General features: G+C 39.4%; 1 protein-coding gene across 1 annotated transcript; it reads right to left on the minus strand.

Moving 5' to 3' along the window:
- Positions 1–22,875: 22,875 nt before the first annotated feature.
- Positions 22,876–23,988, minus strand: LOC149254138 (uncharacterized). Its single transcript, XM_089454697.1, has one exon. It carries the CDS (start codon positions 23,986–23,988, stop codon positions 22,876–22,878), a length of 1,113 nt encoding a protein of 370 aa, XP_089310823.1.
- Between the last annotated feature and the right edge of the window lie 1,071 nt (positions 23,989–25,059).

A 25,059-nucleotide genomic window follows, 5' to 3' on the forward strand; every position in this document is an offset into this window, starting at 1 on the left:
ATAGATGATATATCAAATCTAAAGACCACCCCATATTCACCCTTTTACACAGTCCATATTGTCCCCATGCCTCCATCCAAAACCAAGAATCTAGAGTGTACTTTCTCCGCTACAAAACTACAATCAAATGGTAAAACATAAAGTGAACCATTGCAACCCAAGATTCCAAAGGATTCTAAGCCTCCACCCAAACCAAGAATCTATAGGGATTTAATCCTTCACCTAAATAATGACCTACATGCTCATTAAGTGCACCCACTACCTATTCCTATTCTGTGGAGTCTTTTTTGTTTTCCCCCACTTCATATGGTGTTCCTGTGCACTAATTTTACTCTTTTTTTTTCTATCCCTTGTGCCAATGTGCTCCTCCTCAACCTTCTCTTGTGTGTTCCCTTTCCAGTACTATCTCTGCATTAGTGTTCTCTGTCCTCCCCTGTCAATCGTCATTGGTCCTTGCTCAGTCGACTTGTCCACACAATCTATGAGACATGGTGGGGAAGTATGGGCCCATCCTCCCTTGAGGAATCCCATACTATTCTTCAAATTAATTGTCATATGCATTAAATTATTCCCATCCAGGCCTTGGCTACCATTAATAAGCAATTTTCCAAATTCTCCAAGCAACCTCCTCCTCCACAGCTCTAAACCTATGTCCCAACTCTTAGCCAGACCATTTCATTTCACAATTTCATTACAAAGTTATCATTCATAAATGTTTGCAAGAGGGAGTTTTATCAAAAATGGCCATCAGTATCTTCGATTCCACTTTCCCCTCATTTGGTGTGCCACTAGATTTTATTAGGAACATATCTAGTGGGATAAACATGAAGAGACAATACATTGGCAGGAGTTGGAGCATTGTATGGGTTATTACTAAGCAAGGAAATTTGGTCAACCATTGTACACCTCAAGCGACATACATGCTAGACTTCCCGAGTAGGACGACAATGTTGCATGAGGACATGCAACAAGCTTAATAAGGGGGAGATGATGGGATGTAAAATTATGACTTTTTTCTATGAAGTCACTTATCTTTATTTTGACCAATCCACCATTTTCTACCCTAAATTATCATAAAACCTTGTTTATATATCTTGGGTAGTTCAAGGTATGATTTCTTATCAACTACTTATCCTATTATTATTATTATTTTAAATTGCAGCAAGAAAGTCTCAATTTTATTTTTCCTTGGTCAAATTGAGAAAATCCAAATTTCCACATCAGCATACAACTTGGATGCAATTAACTTGTGTGACATGACCCTTGTCACCCAGTTAGCTGAGTAAATTCAAGTTAGAGGAATTATATTTCATTTAAGTGTGTGTGATTTCTAATTTGTAGCAATCAAGCTCATTTATTTCAAGTTGTTTTCAGTTAAACTAGTTCTAACTGTTGGAGGAACAAGTGGAAGGTCAGATGTGCCATTGGACTTCAACCTAACTTAGTGGTGATTAGCCAGTGAACTGATCAATCAACCCAAAATATATAGTGCATGTAGAGAATTCGAGTTCCCCAGCTGTGTTGGAGATTCCAATGATGTGTAACATCAATTGTAGACTAGTCTTAAGTGTACAGGTGTTGCATGCAGTGAGATGATCAACCTTGGGAATTGCACAATCATTTTGGAGGAAATCGCTAAATAATAGGGGCCTAATTTCCTCAATAATTGTGCAAGGAAATAGGGGCTCAAGCAGAGGCAGAAATTGACTAAGCCTGGGCAAAATATTCTTAGTGAGTAGAGAGATAGGTTATTCACGTACAAGTTGTGATCAGTTGAGAAAAGTAATTGTAATACATCTCTATTCATTAGATGAATGCAAGCAAGCAAAGGGGTTTTTAGTAGATTACTTTCCCTTGGAAAAATATTGTGTGCATGTGTGTTATTTCGCATTGCATGTTTGTAATTTATGTTCTAAATTATGAATTGAATTCAGCAGATCAGTAGAGTAGGATTGTGTCTTGTGATTTTGATTAAAATTTCATGAGAAGTTTCAAATATACACCATAATTTCTACATGGTATCAAAGCAGGATTCACATTAGAATAGGAATTTCAAATTTGTTTCTCAGGAGGATCGAATTTGCAGTTTAGTGTAGCTGGATCTCTACAAAGTTTGGAAGATGACCTTCAACGAGTTGAGACTAGAGTATGCCTTATGAGGCAGCTCTAATTTCATTGCATGGAAGGATTGCATGGGTGCGGTGTTGTATGACAATGGATTGCTAGAATATGTCAAGACAGACATTGAAAAAGCATAGGCATCTGATGCCCAAAACTTTTCTCAGTGGAAGAAACATGTAGCCAAGGCAAGGAGAATAATCTTGGAGGGAGTGCAAGATCACATTGTCTCAAATCTCCATGGGAAAGAGAATCCTTTCGCAGTGTGGAAATAACTGGAATAATTGTTTGTGAATAGCAACGAACACAAGAAACTGGCACTCAAGGATAAATTTTGAAATATCAAGATGCAAAAGAATGACACTATTCTGCATTATCTTAGTAGTTTACATAAGTTCGTGATGAACTTGGCTGGGTTGGTGTAAATGTTGCAGAAGATGACTTGGTAAGCCTAGCCCTCCTTGGCCTTCTCAAGAGTTGGAATAGCTACCAAGATTCAGTGAATGAGAGGGAGAAACTATTGAATTGGGAATGCTTATGGTCTGATTTGGTATATGAGGAAATATGGTAGAATGCTAGAGATGGGACTTCTTCCAAGGGTGAGGATGAAGAAAAAATTGCATTGGTTGGAAAGGGAAAGAAAGGAAAAGGGAAGAAATCTCAAACAAAATGAGAATCTAGCCAATGGGGCAAGAATAAATATTTGTCCAAAATTAAATGCTTCAATTGTAATGAATTTGGGCACTATGCCATGAAGTGTCCACACAAAAATTTGAGCAAGAAGAACTCAGGAGGACCAGTAGGTGAAGATTTGGCTTCTAGCTTGAGCTTGACTTCACCCTTATCCCATGCATGGACAACACAGTGATGGGGAGTGTGTGGTACTTGGACTCTGGTGCATCATTCCACATGACAGGGTGTCGAGACTTTTTCAATGACCTGGAGGAGAAAAATCTCTAGATGCACATTGAGCTGGGGGATGACAGAAGGTATAGCGTGATCGGGATCGGTACAGTCACCTTTCAGAGGGAGTTGATATCCCCTCTAAGACTCAAGGATGTCATGTTTGTTTCAGGCCTAAATAAAAATCTCATCTCTTCTGCAGTTTTGGAAGACCGTGCCTATGATGTGATCTTCAGCAAAGCAAAAGCATTCCGCAAACACATACACACAGAACAGGTGAAGTAGATCTAGGTTTGTGTGAAGAACATGTATAATATATATGTGCAAGATTATGATGCATTAAGCAGTAACATAGAGAAAGTGCAAAGTCGTGGTTTCAATGAACTTTGGCACAGAATACTTGGCCATTTGCATCATGGTGCCTTGAAGATTTTGAAGAAAATAACCACTGAACTCCCTAAAGGAGCACTTGAGCAGCATGATGTTTGCAAAGGATGTACCTTGGAGAAGTATGTAAAATATGCATTCCATGATCGAGACAACAAAGAACATGAAGTCTTGGAAAGGATCCACTCTGATGTCTATGGACCTTTCTCGATAGCCTCCATTACCAGACACAAATATTTATCATTTTTATTGATGACTTCTCAAGGAAGTGTTGGATCTTCTTCATGCATAAGAAATATGAGACATTCTCCAAGTTTCTAGAATCCAAGGCACTAGTTGAGAAAGAAACCGACAAGAAGCTGAAGGCTCTCAAGAGAAATAATGGGGGTGAGTATGTTTCGAATGAATTCAAGAATTTTTGTGTGATAGAAGGCATTCGAAGAGAGCTAAAAACACCCCACAAACCACAACAAAATAGGGTAGCTGAGAGAAAGAACCGTAGCATTGTGGGAGTTGTGAGGGCTATGTTGCATGACCAAGGCCTACCACCACACTTGTGGGAAGAGGCATGCAACACAACATTCCATTTGAAGATTTGAAGTCGTCATCGGATTCTTAGTATGATTACACTAGAGGAGGCTTTCTCGAGGATCCGGATGTGTCGCACTTCGAGATTTTTGGAGCCTCTGTTTACTGCCATGTCTCCAAAGAATCAAGCAAGAAGCTTAAACCGATAGTAGAGTTGGGGGTATTTGTAGGTTACACTAAAAATTCTCACAACTACCGTGTGTACTTACCTTCCCTCAGAATTACAATTGTGCGAAGGGATGTAAAGTTTGATGAGGAGAAAGTGACGCAGTGCTCTCTTGAGAGGGAACTTCAGATCCTAGCAAAGGAGAAGCTTTTAGCTCCAAAGGAGGAACCTCAAGAATTTGTGGAGACATCTGATGAGCCCCAAAAATGGATAATTATATGGGCTCATTCAACCTCCTAATTTGACTTAATCCACCATTCTCATTAGTTTATTGCATGTTTTTTATTTTATTTATGCTAATAGAGTGAATTGGGTTAGTCATTATGCCAACAAGTCTAATGTGTGCTTTGTGTAGTCTTTTTGGTCAATTTGGAGACAAAGTCAATGGTTGAAATGAGCACTTGGCAGCCAAATTCGTGGAGAGTATTTTTAGGAAGGTGTTCCCTTCATTTATGGGCCCTTACCTCGAATTCTCCACCATCAGCTCGGAGTTCAAGGGCCACCAAATCAATTAGCACAAGGGCAGCCAAGCAAGTCAAGTAGGACTGCTGTTAACTGCAAGTTTTGGGCAGCCGAGTCCCTAAAGTTTAGGAGGATTGTTGGGGTCCTAAATTTGTATAAATAAGAGGGCTTAGGGCCTCATTTCAGTTAGTCATTTTTGGTTAGCCAGTAGTTAGTCACTTTATAGTCATTTTGTAGTCATTTTGTAGTTCGATTTTTAGGCAGTAGATTAGCTTTGCTTTCAGCACATTTTCAAGCTTTCCTTTGTGGACAGTTTTTGGAATGTAACTATTCTTTTGATCAATAAAGATGAATCCAGCTTTGCACCAGCTCTAAATCTCTCTTAGGAGGTTGTAGCTCTTGGGGTTGGGCCCATCTCAAGTGCCCAGTACCTCCTTTATTTACTTTCATGTGTCTTTGCTGCATTCTTAGAATAAAATCTGCTATGTAGATTTAAATCTTGCTTTGTTATTTAGATTGCTTTTGATGGTTAAAGTAGCTTTTTATGTTTAGAATAGATTGGTAGGATAATAACAGGAAAAAGGCTCCAAAAAAAGGGTCAGCAAACACTTTTGGTTTCACCTCTTCCTTATTGGATCAGGGGCTGGATTTGAAGTAACCATGTTGTCCCAAACAAAAACACTAGTTTGCTTTACCATGCAATCCTTAGTGTGTTGTTTTCATTTGTAGAGGTTGGTTACATGTTCAGATCTTTGAATGCTTCATTTCATAGTTAATATACATGGTTTCCTTGCAAATAAAGCTGTTGTCCATTCTCGTTACTGTTAGCCAGATCATATTAGGGTAGCATAACTAGATCTTTGTTTTCTTGCATGTCTTTGTTGGTTCAATTGGAAACACAAATTGCAGAGCACCTGTACCACTTCTCTATCTACCCAGAATCCCTCAAACCCATCTTCTCCATCTCCTAACTTGGTTTCTTGCCTCACGTTACCACATTTCCCTCATAACCCTACCTTTTGTGCAGCATTATTTCAGTCTTCTTGGAACAAGTCCAGCCATCTACACCTTCTCCTCAACTCCATCCTCCAAGTCTTGAACTCCCCTACACCCCTATTTCACCTCCATGCTCATTCCTTCACCTTTTTCCCTCCATCCATGCTCCAAAATTCCATTTCTAAACATCCTGTAGAAAAATTACAGAACATCCTGTAGAAATCCCAGAACATCCTGTAGAACCCCTGCAGACTTCCTATAGAAGCTCACGAATGAGGTTTCTTGATAGCCAAACTCTGTGAAACTCTTTGGAAGGGTGTTAGGGACCCCTTAGGCCCTCTCCGAACCTTCCTGACCTCCTCCAAGCATTTCCTCTCACCAATCCACCTCTGCACAGTCAAAAACAGTTAAAAGCACATGCATGATAATTCTAACAACTTATTCAAAAATACAAAAAGATGTTTTCTTCAGATAGAGGTAGTCTAGACACATGTATTTTACCTTCAAAGAAGTAATGGCATCCCTTTCAGTAGTTTTCATTCTCTCCTTTGCGTCAGTAGGACTAGCTGGTAGAATTAGGGTTTGCTAGGGTTTGCATTTCCCTTCAGTTTTTCAATCTCTTTTCGCAATTAGGTTAGCTTCCTTCAAGTTAGCTTTCATCCATCAATTAAAAAGCTTCTCCTAAGAGCTCATAATAGTTGGCTTAAGCTCCTAGTGGACTTGTGCCAGCTGACCAAGTGACAGCTGCGGCAAGAGCTAGTACTTGTGCATTCAGCACCGTCGCTTCCAAGTTTGTTACGAACTACCGGGTTGATAAAATTAAAGAAGGGAGTTCCAGGAGTTGCAGCATTATTGTTGCAATACTGGAGCCCACCATCCTTTTGGCGCCGTTGCCGGGGAAGCGTCAGAGTATTGGTAATTGCTGCTTTTCTTCTATTTTCTACTCTAACCTTCTGCTAAGTAGTTTATTTCATTTCCATTATGCAATTTCGTTTCTGCAAAAGTAGATTAGCATCTCCTGCTTTCATAGGTTAGCATTTCAATTCCGCAATTTCAATTCTGCAAGCGTAGACTAGCATTTCATTCCTGCAATTTCATTTTAGCAAAATAGATTAGTCCTTTCCTGCTTTCATTTCAATTCCGCATTTTCATTTCAACAAGATAGTTAGTTGCAGTTCAATCTATTTTAGTTTTGCAGGTACAAGAAGAAAAATGCAAAAATCAACCAAAAATATTTCATTTCATGCCTTGTGGGAGTAGAGATAACTTATAAAAATGATTGCACAACACCCCCACTGCTTCACACAGCCAACCTTCTTTCTTCTTCGATGGCTGTGAGTAAAGAACCCTTAGGTGGACAACAAGACATATTTGAAGAACCTCAAGGGAAGAAGAAGAAGAAAACATTCCTCTGGAGCAAATGGCTGCAAATAGAAATGTTGAGAGCAGTACCTTGTCCAAAAATGAATTTGCAAATCAGATGGAAGATTTCAAGAGCGAGATGAGGCAGTTTCTTGCCATGCAACTGAATACTTTACAGATCCAAAGGAAGCAAGAGGAAGCCAAGAGGGCTTTGGCCATCTTTTGTCCCAGGTGCACTAGAAAGCATCCTAGGAATGAATGTCCATTGCACTCCATAGAAGTGTGTTTTTTTTGTGAAAGAGACCATCCTACGAACCAGTGCCCTTCCTTGCCCGGAATTAAAGCTGCATATCAAAGAGCCAAAGGAGCCACTGAATCACTCTATTATATGAACCAAAGGAGGCCGCATGGACCTAGATCTTACCAACAAGAACTGCAAGGGACATCCGAGACCTATTATGACCCCTATCAAGCCACTTTCATGCCTTCTTGGGGTCCCCCTGCTCATCCTTCCTGGTTCACACCTCCTCCTTGTTCCTTCACAAATCCATATTATGCCCAACCAGTTGCTCATTCGTTTCACTCTTATGCTCAGCCACAGCCTCAGTGGAATGCACCTCATCAGGGGTGGAGGCCCCAGTACAACTGTCCTTCCGCTCATTTGCCTCCACCACCTGCCCAACCACAATGCCATCCATCTCCATCTCAATTACACACCTCCACTCAACTACCCGTACCACCATTCCCAAAACCATATAATGGAGTAGCTCAACACAATTGTAATGCTGAGGCACAACATGTCCAAACAACTCCTCTTGAGCTAAATGATCTTCACCATAGCTCAGGAAGAGTGTTGCAAAGCAGAGACTATATTGCAAGCATTGAAGGACCACATCCAACAAAAGAAGATTCAAAAGAGGAGATCAAAGAACCATGGGCTGCACTTGATGAAGAGAAGAGATCAGAATCAGAGATCGAGAGAGTTCCCTCATGGTTATCATCAAATCCTCCATGTACTCAAGAGAAAGATCAGCAAAAAGAGGAAGATGAGAAAGTCATGATAGAAGGTGACATGAAGAATGATCCAGATCATCAAAAGGACCAAGGATATCAGAGTTATATTGAGATATGGTTTCAGACGGTCACTAAGTTGTAGCAGTACTCTCTTCCTCAGCTATGTTTGATCCCTTCAAAGTCAGATCATTTGGTCTCTGAAATCCGGATACCTGTCAAAGCATGCATTTCGAGCCTTCACATCATCTTGTCTCTAATCTCGATGTGCACATGGCTCCATTGGAAGTATTCTTATACTTGAAAATGATTTTGTTTTTCAAGTAGGGTAGGGTAGAAAAAAAAAAGAAAAAAAATGAAAAAATGAAAATAAGAAGAAAATAAAAATCTAAGGTGAAAACCTCCTCGGAGGCGCCTTAGATTGGCTCATTGATTGAAAACCTCCATGAGGTGGTCAATGGGTTGGAAAGAAGAGAAAATAAAAAGGGAATAAGATCTCTGGGTGAAAACCTCCCTTGGAGGCGCCCAGGGCAGGCAATTAGGGTGAAAACCTCCATGAGGCGCCCTAGTTGTTTTTCAAAAAAAAGGAGAAAAAGAGAAATAAAGATAAACCTAATTTCCATTGGCTAATTGCAGGTTGCAAGAAGGACATTGCAAGTCAGGAGGATCACTCAAAACAACGATAAAGGAATTTTTGTGCCTTCTACAGGAAGTTCTGTATTTCTACAGGATGTTTCCTGTAGAACCTTTGGACGAACCAAATTCAATTTTAAAAGGGAATCTAATGGTGGGAATCTATTGGTTAGGCCTGCAAGCACCTTTGTGTCCATCCCTCGCCTTTCTCCATCATTTTTCCACCTCATTGTGCTTCTACAAGAAGTTCCTGTAGAAATTGTAGGAAGCTAGAAATGGATTTCAAAAAGGCGGTTTGGCAAACATGGTAGCTTCCTCAAGGGTTCAGAAGTCCTCCTGCAATCTTCAAACTCCTCCTCCATCATCTCCATACCTGCATCACAGCCCAAGTTCATTTTTCTTACCATGCAACAAAACTGCAGAATGCCTTGAAGCAAAAATACCTAGAACAGAATTTGTTTTTGCCCTAACTTGAAAACCATGCATCCATTTGAAAAACCGTTTTACGGGGAATCATACAGGGGTGATGGCAACATGCCTGAGCAGTTTCAGCCAATTTCGGTGCACGGTTTCCAAGAAATCAGCCTCCATCACCATCAGCCATTTTTGCATTTTCTCCATATCCGTGCATCTGTTTCAAAACTTGTTTCATGGGGAGATGCATATGGGTGATAGTAACCTACCCAAGCAGTTTCAGCCAATTCCGATGCACGGTTTCCGAGAAATTGATCTCTGAAATATTCAGCCATTTTCTATTTTTCTCGAAATCTGTGCATCCATTGATCGCAATTTTGCTATGGGAGGTGCATAATGATGATAGGAACGTGCTCAACAAGTTTCAGATCGATCCGGTTTACCGTTTGGGAGCAATGGCGAAAACAAGTTCTGGTCCTGTGAAAATTCAGCAGCAGCAGCTTGAAGGTGCAGATTTGAACGTGGAAACAAATGCCTGTAGCTTAGATCTGGTCAGAGGACACCTGCACAAGGAAAACAGCCATGAATCATCAACCAAGCCACCATGCAACCACATAACCAAATGCATGCAGCAAATGAAAGATCTCAGCACTTCACAGCAACCACGCACGACTTCTAGGTACGTGACTAAACTCGTTCCTCTATTTGCATGAATGTAATTTGAGAACTGCCTAAACGAATGAGATGGTGGGATTCAGCCAAAAAGGTAGCAAGTCTGATTGCACTCATCCAGGGATCATCAGTGCATGTGTGTAGTCAGTCACGGGAAATTAAAAAAAATAAAAAATAATAAAAATAAAAAAACAGACAGTGGTAGAGGTTTTAACTCCAGTGAAACTGATTAACAAGAAGAGGACATGCAGCTCATCACAGCACTTCCGTCTGCATGTAGCCACGTTTTCTTGGCCACTGCACTCCCTCACCACGAATCACGCCAAAATTAAATGATGCTTGGCTGACTCTCACCACCCTCTGTTCAACTGCGGTCACAACTGGAGCACACGTCCACCACGTCCAGATCAGTTAACCAGTGGTCCTCTGCAAGATTCCTGCCTGGTTTCTCAAGATTTCTGCCGTTTCTTAAAAAATTCCTGCCTGTCGCACTCTACAGGCGTTTCTACAGGAAGTCGTCTACAGGAAACACAGAAAATAGCCTTCCAGAGCAGAAAAGCCTGGATTTTTCTTCGACAAATTGGAAATCTCAAGGAGAGGTAGGCTCGAACATGCCATCCCCATGCTTAATTTTCGAAAGGTGGTGAATTATCTCGTTTGAAGTGAAAAAGATTGGAACCAATCTGCCTGTGGGTCCAGACGGTGTTTTGCTTGTATAATACACAGAATTTCTTTTGAATGGTGCTGCGTCGTATTCACCTCCATGGTTCCTGCCAGAAAACTCTCCCCATTTTAATGACAACCCACTGTAACACTCACCTGTGCACATATCCAATCTCTGTTTTGCGACTGTTATATGGTTGGTGTAAAAATTAGCTCTGCACTCTGTCTGTGAGAGCTTAATTCTTTTTTATCAGTCGAGTATTGGGGCAACAGCAGTATTATAACCAGAGAATTGGTGAGAGGAGAGGTACACACAATGATGAAACCCTGTCCTAAGAACCAATGAGAAAAATCACATCCGAATTTCCACCTTAACTAGAGATCAAGCCAAAAATAGGGTATTTTCACCATGCCTGGAGGGTTTATCAGAAAGGAACCCTCGGACTCCAAGAAGTTGAGAGAAACTCCTGAGGTGGTAGGCCTATTTACCCGTGAACTCATTAGCTAGATCACTGGATTGCCATTGGGGATGCCCTGGGATAAGGAGGAAAGGAAGTTGGGCCAAAAAGCCAAAAAGGAATTCTTCCTACCAAAAGAGCAGTATTCAGAGGATAAAAATAGGGTCTGGAGAGCTAGCCTACAACCATTTTGGAGTGAAGTCGGCCTTCAAATTATGAAGTATATTACCTGTGAGGGGTGATTTAGCATTGTGTATGGTTATCACGTCCGCTTGTTTACAAAGCTCAGGCACACGATGGATTTGCCCTCAAAACAAAAATTGAGCATTCCATACTTCCTCCTATAGTCAATGGTTGAGTGTAGCACGAAACTGAAGGAGGAAACACCAGACCAGATAGCCCATCATGGGCTTATCAAGCTCCTTGTAGAATATGCCCTCCATACTTATACTGTCCCTATTTCTTGGGAGGTTTTCCACAATATGTCCAAGGGTGATGACATCTAGACTCTGGCCGAGGAATTCACCTCATCCAGTAGCGAGGACAAGGAGCACATCGAGGCATAGAGGAAAACAGAGGGGAAGAAAGCTAAGGGTAAGAAAACCCAGGGCAGACCATCACAGGAAAAATCACAGGAGAAGCCACAGGAAAAGCAAGAAAAAGGACAAGTTGTTGAGGCCAAAGCTGCGGGTGAAATAAAGACACAAACTCCAAAGGAGAAGCGGTTGCAAACCCGGGAAAAGAAGACTGAAAAAGGCCAAACAAGTAGGGACACACCCAAGGCAGCCACAACACAGGTCAAGGAGAAGGCACCCCCAGCCAAGCAAGCCAAATCAGAGAAAACTAGTTCTACAGGAAGTTAGCAGACTGTTTCTACAGGAAGACAGAGAACTGTTTCTACAGGAAGACAGAAACCAGCCACTACAGGACTTTCTACAGGAAGTTCGGAAAAAGGACAACAGAAGGAGGAATTGGCTAAAATTCTAGATAGGGAGGCAACAACTGTGCTGGCCACCCTAGGTACCTCTCCCAAGCCGAAGGAGAAGTGAAAGAGGAAGCTTCCACTATATTTTAAGGCAAGAAAGGGCATGCAGATAAGAACTGGCAGACCCCAAACCACAGTCAAAGAAGCAAATTGTCATTGAGGACACAAAAGCTAAACAAAAGGAGGAGCCTCCTTCAAGGATGTCCATCACCTATGAATGAGGAAGCCAAGAACCTTCACTGGGAGAGAGAGAGAATTCAGATAATGGACTTAAAGACAGTTCTACAGGATGCTGAGAAAGTTCTACAGGAAGTTGAGAATTCTCTAGGAAAAGAAGCACAGGCAGTGGGAAGAAGCAAAGAGAAAAGCATGGTTTCATGACTGAGAAGAGGACATCACTTCAAAAGCTTGGCATGAAAGGGAGGCCACCAGGGCCATCAAAGATGAGGAGATAGACTAGTTGCTCAGAGGATGAACAACACTTTCAGTAGGGGGGTGATGATGAGCCCCAAAAATGGATAATTATATGGGCTCATTCAACCTCCTAATTCGACTTAATCCACCATTCTCATTAGTTTATTGCATGTTTTTTATTATATTTATGCTAATAGAGTGAATTGGGTTAGTCATTATGCCAACAAGTCTAATGTGTGCTTTGTGTAGCCTTTTTGGTCAATTTGGAGACAAAGTCAATGGTTGAAATGAGTACTTGGTAGCCAAATTCGTGGAGAGTATTTTTAGGAAGGTGTTCCCTTCATTTATGGGCCCTTACCTCGAATTCTTCACCATCAGCTCAGAGTTCAAGGGCCACCAAATCAATTAGCACAAGGGCAGCCAAGCAAGTCAAGTAGGACTGCTATTAACTGCAAGTTTTGGGCAGCCGAGTCCCTAAAGTTTAGGAGGACTGTTGGGGTCCTCAATTTGTATAAATAAGAGGGCTTAGGGCCTCATTTCAGTTAGTCATTTTTGGTTAGCCAGTATTTAGTCACTTTATAGTCATTTTGTAGTTCGATTTTTAGGCAGTATATTAGCTTTGCTTTCAGCACATTTTCAAGCTTTCCTTTGTGGACAGTTTTTGGAATGTAACTATTCTTTTGATCAATAAAGATGAATCTAGCTTTGCACCAGCTCTAAATCTCTCTTAGGAGGCTGTAGCTCTTGGGGTTGGGCCCATCTCAAGTGCCCAGTACCTCCTTTATTTACTTTCATGTGTCTTTGCTGCATTCTTAGAATAAAATCTGCTATGTAGATTTAAATCATGCTTTGTTATTTAGATTGCTTTTGATAGTTAAAGTAGTTTTTTATGTTTAGAATAGATTGGTAGGATAATAACAGGAAAAAGGCTCCAAAAAAAGGGTCAGCAAACACTTTTGGTTTCACCTCTTCCTTATTGGATCAGGGGCTGGAGTTGAAGTAACCGTGCTGTCCCAAACAAAAACACTAGTTTGCTTTACCATGCAATCCTTAGTGTGTTGTTTTCATTTGCAGAGGTTGGTTACATGTTCAGATCTTTGAATGCTTCATTTCATAGTTAATATACATGGTTTCCTTGCAAATAAAGCTGTTGTCCATTCTCGTTACTATTAGCCAGATCATATTAGGGTAGCATAACTAGATCTTTGTTTTCTTGCATGTCTTTGTTGGTTTAGTTAGAAACACAAATTGTAGAGCACCTGTACCACTTCTCTATCTACCCAGACTCCCTCAAACCCATCTTCTCCATCTCCTAACTTGGTTTCTTGCCTCACGTTACCACATTTCCCTCATAACCCTACCTTTTGTGCAGCATTATTTCAGTCTTCTTGGAACAAGTCCAGCCATCTACACCTTCTCCTCAACTCCATCCTCCAAGTCTTGAACTCCCCTACACCCCTATTTCACCTCCATACTCATTCCTCCACATTTTTCCCTCCATCCATGCTCCAAAATTCCATTTCTAAACATCCTGTAGAAAAATTACAGAACATCCTGTAGAAATCCCAGAACATCCTATAGAACCCCTGCAGACTTCCTGTAGAAGCTCACGAATGAGGTTTCTTGATAGCCAAACTCTGTGAAACTCTTTGGAAGGGTGTTAGGGATCCCTTAGGCCCTCTCCGAACCTTCCCGACCTCCTCCAAGCATTTCCTCTCACCAATCCACCTCTGCACAGTCAAAAACAGTTAAAAGCACATGCATGATAATTCTAACAACTTATTCAAAAATACAAAAAGATGTTTTCTTCAAATAGAGGTAGTTTAGACACATGTATTTTACCTTCATAGAAGTAATGGCATCCCTTTCAGTAGTTTTCATTCTCTCCTTTGCATCAGTAGGACTAGCTGGTAAAATTAGGGTTTGCTAGGGTTTGCGTTTCCCTTCATTTTTTCAATCTCTTTTCGCAATTAGGTTAGCTTCCTTTGAGTTAGCTTTCATCCATCAATTAAAAAGCTTCTTCTAAGAGCTCATAGAAGTTGGCTTAAGCTCCTAGCGGACTTGTGCCAGCTGACCAAGTGACAGCTGCGGCAAGATCTAGTACTTGTGCATACAGCACCATCGCTTCCAAGTTTGTTACGAACTACCGGGTTGATAAAATTAAAGAAGGGAGTTCCAGGAGTTGCAGCATTATTGCTGCAATACTAGAGCCCACCAACATCCACTCAAGTAGAGCCATTAGAGAAGGTAGGAAAAGAACCAAGGATGCTAATAGACTTGTGTAGGATGCAAGGGAGAATGTGCGAGCTCCTTCAAATTTGCATAGGCAGAGAAGGTCACCGGATCGGTACACTAGCTACATGGCTCTAATTACTGAGCTTGTAGAGACGAAGCCATCCTATTTTGAGGAAGCAGTAGATAAACTTGTATGGGTTGATGCAATGGTGGAAGAGTACAAATCCATTGTAAAGAACAATGTTTGGGAAGCAGTCCCAAGACCAGTAGGTAAATTAGTTATGGGTTTTAGATGGATATTCAAGGTAAATAATTCAGCAGATGGAAGCATAAAGAAGTATAAGGCCAGATTCGTGGCCAAGGGATACTCTTAAGTTGAGGGAATTGACTATGAGGAGACCTTTTCTCCTGTAGCAAGGTATTCATCCATTAGAAAAATTCTTGCTTTGGCTGCATAGATGGGGTGGAAGATCCATGAGATGGATGTAAAAATAACATTTCTCAATGGGGTTATTGAGGATGATGTGTACATCGATCAACCAAAAGGTTTTGAGAAAATTGATCGAGAGTCTCATATGTGCATATGTAAGCAAGAATTGTACAGTCTCAAACAAGCACCCCGGGCTTGGTACACCAGGATTGACAGTTATCTCACTGGTTTTGGATTCACTAAAAATGAAGCGGATGTAAACCTCTATCATATCTTGGTAGAAGGTAATTTTCTTATTATTGTCTTATATGTTTATGATTTGATTTTAATTGGTGATGAGCGTCTAATCATATCTTACAAGGAGGACCTTGCAAGGGAATTTGAAATGAAGGACATGGGTCTCATTCACTACTTCCTTAGGTTGGAAGTATGGCAAGGCAATGGGGAACTACTTGTCTCTCAAGGAAAGTATCCAAATGAGATACTACATAGATTCTTCATGGAGAATTTCAAACCCATGGAGACACCTCTAGTGACCAATAGGGGGAAGGAGGATGCCACTTCAAGTGAGGAAGTGGATTCTACCATTTATCGGTAGCTAGTGGGTTCACTGATGTATCTTGTGAACACATGACCATATATGTGCTATGCAGTCAACCAGTTGAGCCAAGCTATGGTTAGGCCAAAAAAATATTTGGAATGCATCTAAGCATGTTTTATAGTACCTCAAAGGCACTGCCCAATTTGGATTATGGTACAGATGGACAGAGGGAGTGAAGTTGTGTGGCTTCATTGATGCAAATTGGGCAGGGAATCCATCAGATCGAAAGAGTACATCAGGTGGAATTTTCAATGTTTGGTCCACAGCTGATTCCTGGTACAACAGGAAGCAAATATCTGTGGCAATCAGCTCATTAGAAGCATAATACATGGTTGCAAGTCAAAGCAACATGTGAGGATCTGGATGAGAAATATACTTTTGGGACCATTTGGTTAGATGATGGATCCAACTATGATCTATTGTGATAATCAAAGTTACATCAAGCTCTCTAAGAATCATGTGTTTCATCATCAGTACAAGCATATAGATATCTGGTATCACCATTTATAGGACTATGTGCAAAGGCAAATAATGTTGCTTCAGTACATTCCAACAAAGGAACAAGATGTTGACGTTTTGAAAAATACCTTGTCAAGGGGGGAAGTTCGAGTTCCACGGGTACAAGATAGGGGTGGTTGATAATCCCTTTCTTGGTGAGAGGGAGTGTTGAAAAATGTAGCAGGAAAGTCTCAATTTGATTTTTCCTTGGTCAAATTGAGAAAATTCAAATTTCCACATCAGCAGACAACTTGGATGCAGTTAACTTGTGTGAGATGGCTCTTGTCACCCAGTTAGCCCAGAAAATTCGTGTTAGAGGAGTAAGAGTTCAATTAAGCATGTGTGATTTCTAATTTGTAGCAATCAAGGTCAGTTATTTCAAGTTGTTTTCATTTATGCTAGTTCTAACTATTGGAGGAACTAGTGGAAGGTCAGTTGTGCAGTGGGAATTTAGTCTAATTAAATGATCAATCAACCCAAAATAGCTAGTGCATGTAGATAATTCAAGTTCCACAGTTGTGGTGGAGATTGCAAGGAAGTGTAACATCAATTGTAGACTAGTTTTGAGTGTACAGGTGTTGCATAAGCATAAATAGGGGCTCAATAAGAGGTAGAAATTTAATAAGTTGAGGTCAGAGCTTCTTACTGAGCAGACAGATATGTTATTCACTTGCAGGTTGTGCTCAATTGAGAAAAGCAAAGGGGTTTTTAGCAAATGGCTTTCCCCTGGAAAATATTGTGTGCATGTGTGTTATTTCTCATTGCATGTTTGTGATTAGTGTTTTAAATTATGAATTGAATTCCACATAGCAATAGAGTAGGTTTGTACCTTGTGATTTTGATTAAAATTTCATGAGATTTTGAAAATAAACACCATAATTTCTATAATTTTAGACTAGAATTAAATGATGTGTTAAGAGTAATTTTAATATATTTTGTGTGTGTATAATAAATGGGCTAACTTAAGTTATTTCAGAACTATAATCATCTATTATTACCAAGTGTCATGTTTTGATCAAGGGATCAACATCTTGGTCGTAGCCCAAGAAGGAAAGTTATGCAATTAGTCGAGGAACAAATAATATGCCTCAACACGTAACTCGTTACGTCATCGAGGGAAAAAGTGGTTATTGTAGACTAAGATCAACGTGTTAAGTCGCTACCTGATCTAGACATCAAATCTTACATGTGATAAGACTCGGTTAATTTAGTTAGCACTCCCAAGTTATGAACGACCTATTGAACCATCATTGGGACTAAAATTTTCCTTTTGTTATATAAATATGTATTGTGTTTGAATGATGATATGCATAACAGACAGTAGACAACATTTGACTTGCTCTGTAATTTGACTTCATTTAATATAAAAGCTTCATGCCTATGGATGTTTCATATACTTGTTAAAGCTTGTCCTGGTGAATTTATAAGTCGACAGGCACAAGATGAACCTCGAGTTGGGCTTGTTGGAGGTAAAGCCTTGCGATGCATATATCTTTTGTTCTTTTAGCATAACATAGTTTATGCCTTTGATTTATCTACAAAGTTAGTAGGTAACAATTGTATTTAATCTATTAAATTGTGTGTGTAAATTCCATTTCCTATGGTGTGTTGGATTTCATAATGGTTTATTGAATTTCATTTTTGGGCCATGTTTTGATTTTGAGTTTATAAGGTGATGATTTCATAGTTGTGCTACAAAATCTAGTTGTTGTGAAACCCATGTGAAATGCTACAAAACCATAGGTTTGAAAAATCGCTTAACCATAGGTGGGATAGTGACACTAAACTAAGTGTTGAGTTGTGATCTCAATACACAAATCATCATGTAATCGAACTGAAGTACTGAGTTAGGCCCTATTCAGGCTTTGACCTTGTATCACTAGTGGGTTTCCTTGAGTTTGGCTTGCCACGTGTAGAAGTAGTATGAAATTTGATGCTTGTGTATACAACACTTAGGGCCTCGCAATTCATTAGACCCTAGGTTGAAAAATTAAATGATAACTTAATATAAACACCATATTAATAGGAATTAAATATTCACACTGTGAATAGAACATATGTCTTTGGACTATCAGAGATGATAAGGGGTTGGAGCCAAAAATATTGGGGATTTATCAAAGTTTATGAAGGCTAAGATTTTTTTGGCTATTAATTTTATATGTAGTCTAGGTGTTTTATTGTAGGGTAGAGAAAATACATCATGAGACTAAGAAATGCTACGTTTCTTGACTTGGGAATTAGAGCCAAGATCCAGAAAAATGTTGCAAGGGTAGATCCTCAATATATTTATTTTTTGAAAAGTTGGAAGAAATTGTATGGGTGGGTATAGAGGCCATCAAGATGGCACCCCATTAGAGGAATTAGATGACACAAAAAGCTTGTATTGCAAAAAGATTAACCATTTTATCTTTTTAGCAACTTTAGAGTGAGACAAATCTACGATTAAATCATAGATTGATTATAAAAATAATTCATATCATATGCCAATTCTCATTCAAATTACTAAAACAAGGAAAATCTTGATTTCATTGTAACTTGATTGAAACTTATAAGACACTTAAAAACTTTATTATTTATTTTTAATTAACTTAATTATAAATTTGTAAGTTAATTAACCATTTTTTATTAAAAAAATTAAAATAAAAAATATGATTTATTATGTGATGTGTCTTCCCATATCATTTCTTTTAAAAATGAAATTTTGCATGGTCTAAGTTTGAAATTTGGTTTTTTTTAACAATAAGAGTTAATTTTTTAATTTTTAAAATAGTCAATGTTTGAAGTTTATTATTTTTAAAAAATTGTAAAGCTAAAATTTATAATTGATTTGAATCATGTATCCATGTTGTGATATAATTTGACTTAAAAATAAAATTGTATATGATAAAAGTTTTGAAGTTTATTATTTTTAAAGAGAAAATGTTATCAAGTTTGAAATTCATTATTTAAAAAAAAAAAAAAATTTGAAATTTATTTTATTTTTTAAATAATAAAATATAAATTAAATTATAAATAAAAAAATTACAAATAATATGAAAAAATATAAAATGAATTATGAATAATAAAAATAGAGATATTATAAAAAAAAAATAAGTGTATCGATCTCTCAAAAAAGAGAATTGTAAGAAGAAAAAAAATATATAAAAAAAAAGAAAACACATTTTACCTTGTATGAATATTAAGAGTATGTGTTTCTTCTTAAGAGGTCAAAATGAGAGAGGGATAAAGTATGTATGTCTTTGTAGACTTATCAAAAAAGAGAATTGTAAGAAAAAAATTATATTAAAAAGAAAACACTTTTTACCTTGTATAAATATTAAGAGTATGTGTTTCTTCTTAAGATGTCACAGGGTCAAAATGAGAGAGGGATAAAGTATGTATGTATTTGTAGACTTAGCAGTCAAATCACTGCATGGAAGTGAGTCCTCATACACCAATGTGGTGTCTAGCTTGGCCGTGACCTTAAAATTGAATAATAAACGATACATTTTAAGATTCACATTTTGCTTAGAAAAAAGTCTCCTGGCATCTTGATGGTAGAATAAAAGAGTAAAAGTACAACTCTTCCTTCGGATAAGGTATTCAATTTGAACCATTATCGATATAAGGCACCTAACACGCCCATATATTTGGCCTTATTTATTGAAGCCATAATTTTGTAGTGAAAACAAATTATTTTTTAGTACAAAGGAAAAATTATAAGAAAATTGACTGTGGAGTGTTTAAAAAAAAAAATTAATGAAAATGAGTTCAACATCATTAATAAATAATAATATTTTTGCTCACCCAAAATTTCAAAACTTTTTACTTGATTTTCTCAAAATTATTACTAGGCGAAACTGTGTCATGTTTAGACTATGTGCAGAAATTCCATGAGATTTGGAAAGCTTCTATCACATCAGTGGAAGAAATGAGTCTGTCACACCATTTGTTCAAATGGAGTAGTTGGAAGATGCAAATCGGCCAGAATCATTGGACGGTGGTAGTTGGACAAATTGCCCGGCTAATATAAGTCACGCGCACCCCATAAAGTCCATAAGATTTACTATCATACCATTTTTTCAAATGTAGTTGAAAGATGCAAATCGGCTACAATTATTTTTTTTTCAGAATGAAAAGCAATATATTATATTGAGGCAATATATACATCATGATCTGTGGATAACAGAGAAAAGATTTGGTTCCCATATCAATGGTGACCAGACTCATGGGACAACTGAGAACAGATATTACATATAGTTGAAAGACATATAAAATGAGAACACAGAGCATCAAATAGAATCATATGATATCAGGCCTGACAACATCAAAAACCATATATCAACAATGTTGCCATAATGTGCTGCTGATATGGATTGTTAACAAAAAGAAACCAAAATGAACAAAAGGAGAGGATCCCAGAGCACCCAGATGGCTGGTACTCTCGGTGATTGATCCTGGACACCCACAAAAACGAAGCTTTTTGCGCCAGACTTAGCTCCAGACTTTGACCTATCTTTGGATGGATTGATAGAAAGAGTAGAAACTAAACAGAACAGACTTGAAGGAGATGTTTGAGTCTTCAAAATTTTTTGAATTTCTCCACTTCCAAACACACCATAATGTGATGGGAAGGATTGGACGCTTAGATGCTTCTTGTCTTCCCCACCAAGCAAAAGCTGCATTAACAGAAATGAAAATGAGGTGAGGAAAAGAAAAAGAAGAAGCCAATTCATACCAGATTTGTTGGGAGGCCGCACACTTGAAGAACATGTGGAAGTTTGTCTCCTCCTCCGTGTTGCACAACACACATCTGCTAGGACCATGCCAAGACCTCTTCCTCAAGTTTTCCCATGTTAAATTCTTGTTGTAAAAAACTAACCATGAGAAGATAATCACTTTGAGAGGACAACCAAGTTTCCACCAATGCACCAGAAAAATCTGTCTTGCAGGCATAATTTTTTTGGAGACGAGATCGGAGTAGATGTCTTTAACAGTCGCAATTGAATGAGAGTGAGATAGGGACCATACTAAGTGATCTTCAGTCTCAGCACGTTTCATGCCTCCTTCAACAAGAGCATTCTTAACATTTTCACAAAGTAAAAGCAAGGCCTGAGGAAGGCCAATGACAGCTGCATCCTTCAGCGAAGGCGTAAGACCCCTCCACTCCGCGATAATCCTGTCCCAAGTAAAAATACCCATTCTGTGTAGGAAAAAAAGAAGAGGAGCCGGAACATGGAGATTACCCCTATAGCCAGCCATTGAGTCGAGACCAATGAAGATTTTCCTTCCGAAGAATATCCTCCATTTTAGATTGTTAAAGAAGTATTTCTCAATTCTCCTGAAGTTGAGCCAAATTGCAGACCCCTATTTAATTCCAATGGAACCGAACCTGAACTAGAACTCCAAGCTTCTACCTTTTTGATACTTTTGATGAATGATTGCACTCCAAGGATTTGTGCCGAAGATTCCTCTCCATAAGGTTTTGCAGACCAGGGCTTTTCCGAAAATCCTTACATCCATCAAACCCCAGCCCCCAAACTTTTTTGGCAACGTTAAGAGATTCAATTTTGACAGATGGATTTTACCTCTTTCTGCTTTAGCACCCCAAATAAAGTTGGCGGAGATCCTGTGCATGGCCTAGATAATACTGGCCGGGAGCAGATAAAGATGGGCCCAGTAAACCGCCATTTGCATCAAGACAGATTGGGTGAGGACGACTCTACCTCCCAACGATAAAGATCTGTATTCCCACAATGAAATCTTACTAAAAAATCTTTCAACAAGCCACCTCCAATCATTCTTTAAATAAGCCTTAGCTTTTAGGCGGAATCCCAGATACTTAATTCCTTCAGACAAAGATCTTGTTTCTATTCCAAAGAGCTGAGCAATCCATAAGGTCATGTCCCAGTCGGTTTCATTATGATACAGGATCGATTTGGCCTTGTTAATAACAAGCCCAATCACCCTTTGGAAATGGTCAAGAATATTCTTAATGCACATCCAGGTTGCTTTAGACATCATTGCAAATAATAATACATCATCAACAAACAGGTTATGAGAGATATATATTTGCTTATAGATCTTTACCGGAGCATATGCTTTTTCCTCCACTGCGCGGTTGATGTGCAGACTCAAGGCATTCATGGCCAATATGAAGGGGAGAGGTGACAGAGGACAGCCCTGTCGAAGGCCCCTTTCCACACGAAAGTATGGAGAGGGAATACCATTAACTATGACAACGTAGTTTACATTTTCGATACATGCCATAATCCATCGAATGGGGTCGGGATTCAGTCCAATTTTCGCCAAGAGACTTTGCATATATCCCCAGTCCAATATATCATATGCTTTCTGGAGGTTGATTTTCATAATAGCAGCATTAACTTTATGCAAGAACATAGAATGTAAACACTCCTGTGTGTTGGCGACGACATCTAGAATATTTCGACCTTTTAAAAAAGCATGTTGATTTGGAGAGAGACAGGATGCCAGCATCCCTTTGATTCTTTCTGCTATAATCTTTGTAATAATCTTGAATGTTATGTTGCATAAAGAGATCGGCCTGAAATCCAGGAATGATTCGGGCTCTCCCTTCTTTGGAATAAGAGCAATGAGAGTGGAAGTGGTGTGATTGTGAATGTTGCCCAATAATCTAGAAGCTTCCACCATCCTGAGCAGATCCACTTTGAAGAGGTTGAAGAAATGGATCAAGAAATCTATTGTCCATCCGTTTGGTCCAGGGGACTTGTCCTTCTTAAAGGACTTCATGACTCCAAGAAGTTCATTTTCAGAGATTGGCCGGAATAGAGCTTCGTTCTTCTCCTGGTCAAACATTTCCGGAACCAAGTCAATGCTCCATCGAATATCGCTAAACGCAATATCTTTTCTTCTGCAATACTATTCCTTGAAGAAACAAATAGCCTGCTTTGTGATGTCCTCCTGGGAAACAGCATACCCACCCTTGTCATCCTTTATTTTCCAGATGTAATTTTTGGCTCTCCTTGCATTTGCATAGTTATGGAAAAACTTGGTGTTTTTATCTCCTTCCTGAATCCATAAAGCTCTGCTTTTGAGCCTCCATTTTGCTTCCTCCTGTTGCAGCAGACTGAGTTTTTCCTTCTCCAAATTCCTTAATCGACACTTCATCTCAATAGAGCAGGAAGCATAATCTGTTGATCCGAGAAACAAGTCCAGCTCTTGTTGAATCCTCTGTAAATCTCTTCTATCTTTATGTAGTTTTTGAATCTGCCATTTTTTCACCAAACTCCTTATCTCGGCCATTTTTTCTCTAAAGGTAGAGAATATGAGGAGTTTGTCCCTATCCTTAATCACTTTCCATGCATTTTGAATGTATTCATTGAACGCAGAATCCTGTAGGAGACCTCTGTCAAACTTAAATGAATATCCCCTTCTGAATTGATTTCCAGGCCATGTTAGAAGAATGGGACTGTGATCCAATATCATAATGTTTTCCACAGATGAGCTTGGCATACCCATTTTATCGATGAGGCTGATATGAGCAAGAAACCGATCTAATCTTTTTGCTATATAGGCCTTGCCAACTCTGCCATTTGTCCAGGTCGGTTTCATCACCACATGAGTAATATCTACCATATTCCTATTGAGCATCTCAAAATTAATGAGATCAGAAAGTGCATTATTTAACTTCCCCTGACCCCATACCTCTTCAGATTTCAAAGCCGCATTCAGATCGCCAGCAATAAGGAGGTGGTTGATGTCAAACAGGTCTGTGGCAAAAATTCTTTTCCAGAAGGGAGCACGGGATTTATATGGCGCATATATATTGAGAATATTGATGGGAAAGTCGTATCCCCTGATGGAAACCGCTATAATAATCCTTGCACAACACTTGTACGCCTTGGCTCTTACACGAGCTGGATCCCAAAGAGTAGCTAGACTCCCAGATAAACCATTAGCCTCTGTAGCAACCATGAACCAAGTAAGGAGCATTTTCCTAAAATATGTTAAAGTATCCTCCCTCTTGTGCATGGTTTCCTGGATGAGGATTATAGCAGCCCTGGACTGGAAAAAGAAATTTTTTAGCGTTATATATTTGGGATCAACGCCAAGACCCCTAATATTCAGAGAGATAATGGGGATCATTTGGATGATTCAGCAGCCATACTTGCTCTAAGGGGCTATGAATCGGACGTATCATAGATAGGCACCTCAACCAAAGACAAATTTCTGATGCCTGAATCGGAAACTATAGTTCTCCCTCTAAAGTGGCTACTACCTCCTCTACTCTTCTTCCAGACCGTAATATTCCTTGTCGAGTCTAGACTGATAACAGGCATAACACTTGGTCCAGGCTTATGAATCGTGAGCGGCTCCAGTTCGAGAGATTCCCTATTAAGCAAGTGATCCAGATCACTGTCATAGAGATTGACAGGAGATGATGTCGAGGAATTTAAAGGGGTAGGCCCGACACATTGTTCTTTTCCTCTATTAAGGCCCGGTCCAGCATGTTCAGGTTGCGGCGATGAGGATGAAATAGGAATGGGAATAGAACCCACAGAAAAATCTGCCCCCTTCGGTAGCCTATGATGAGAGTCGGGAAGAAACTCCTTCTGTTGCATGGGACACAGCGATGGGACAGGGCTATTCTCTCTCGGCTCAGTAAAGGGGGGTCTATGGATCCCAGACATACTGCAGGTGATAGGGCTATTAGAGGAATTCGGACAACCAGGGAAGGACTCAGGGGGCCCAGACGGATCAACATATTGATCACGTGGGGACTCAGGATTTCTTGGACTGTGAAGCGGGATTTTCGGGGAGAATGGAGAGGATGGACAATCATTGACGAGCGACTTGTGCCTGTACCGTCTGAATCCATACAATTTGACACTGGGGCAGTTTTTAACTAAGTGGCCCGTTTTGCGGCAAGCAGCACACCTAAAAGGTATACCCCAGAAATCCAGTCTTTGATTAATAACCTGATTTTTCCAACTAATCTCAATATGGTCTGGATAGCCTCCCCTAAACGGCTTTTGAATGAGAATCCAGGCGATTCTTTTGTCCTTTTCGCCCAAGCACCAAGGATCGACGTAGATGAAACGA

Source organism: Pinus tabuliformis, chromosome 7, assembly GCF_031772625.1.
Source record: "Pinus tabuliformis cultivar Carrire ecotype Pingquan chromosome 7, CPIR1, whole genome shotgun sequence".
NCBI classification, from domain to species: Eukaryota; Viridiplantae; Streptophyta; class Pinopsida; order Pinales; family Pinaceae; genus Pinus; species Pinus tabuliformis.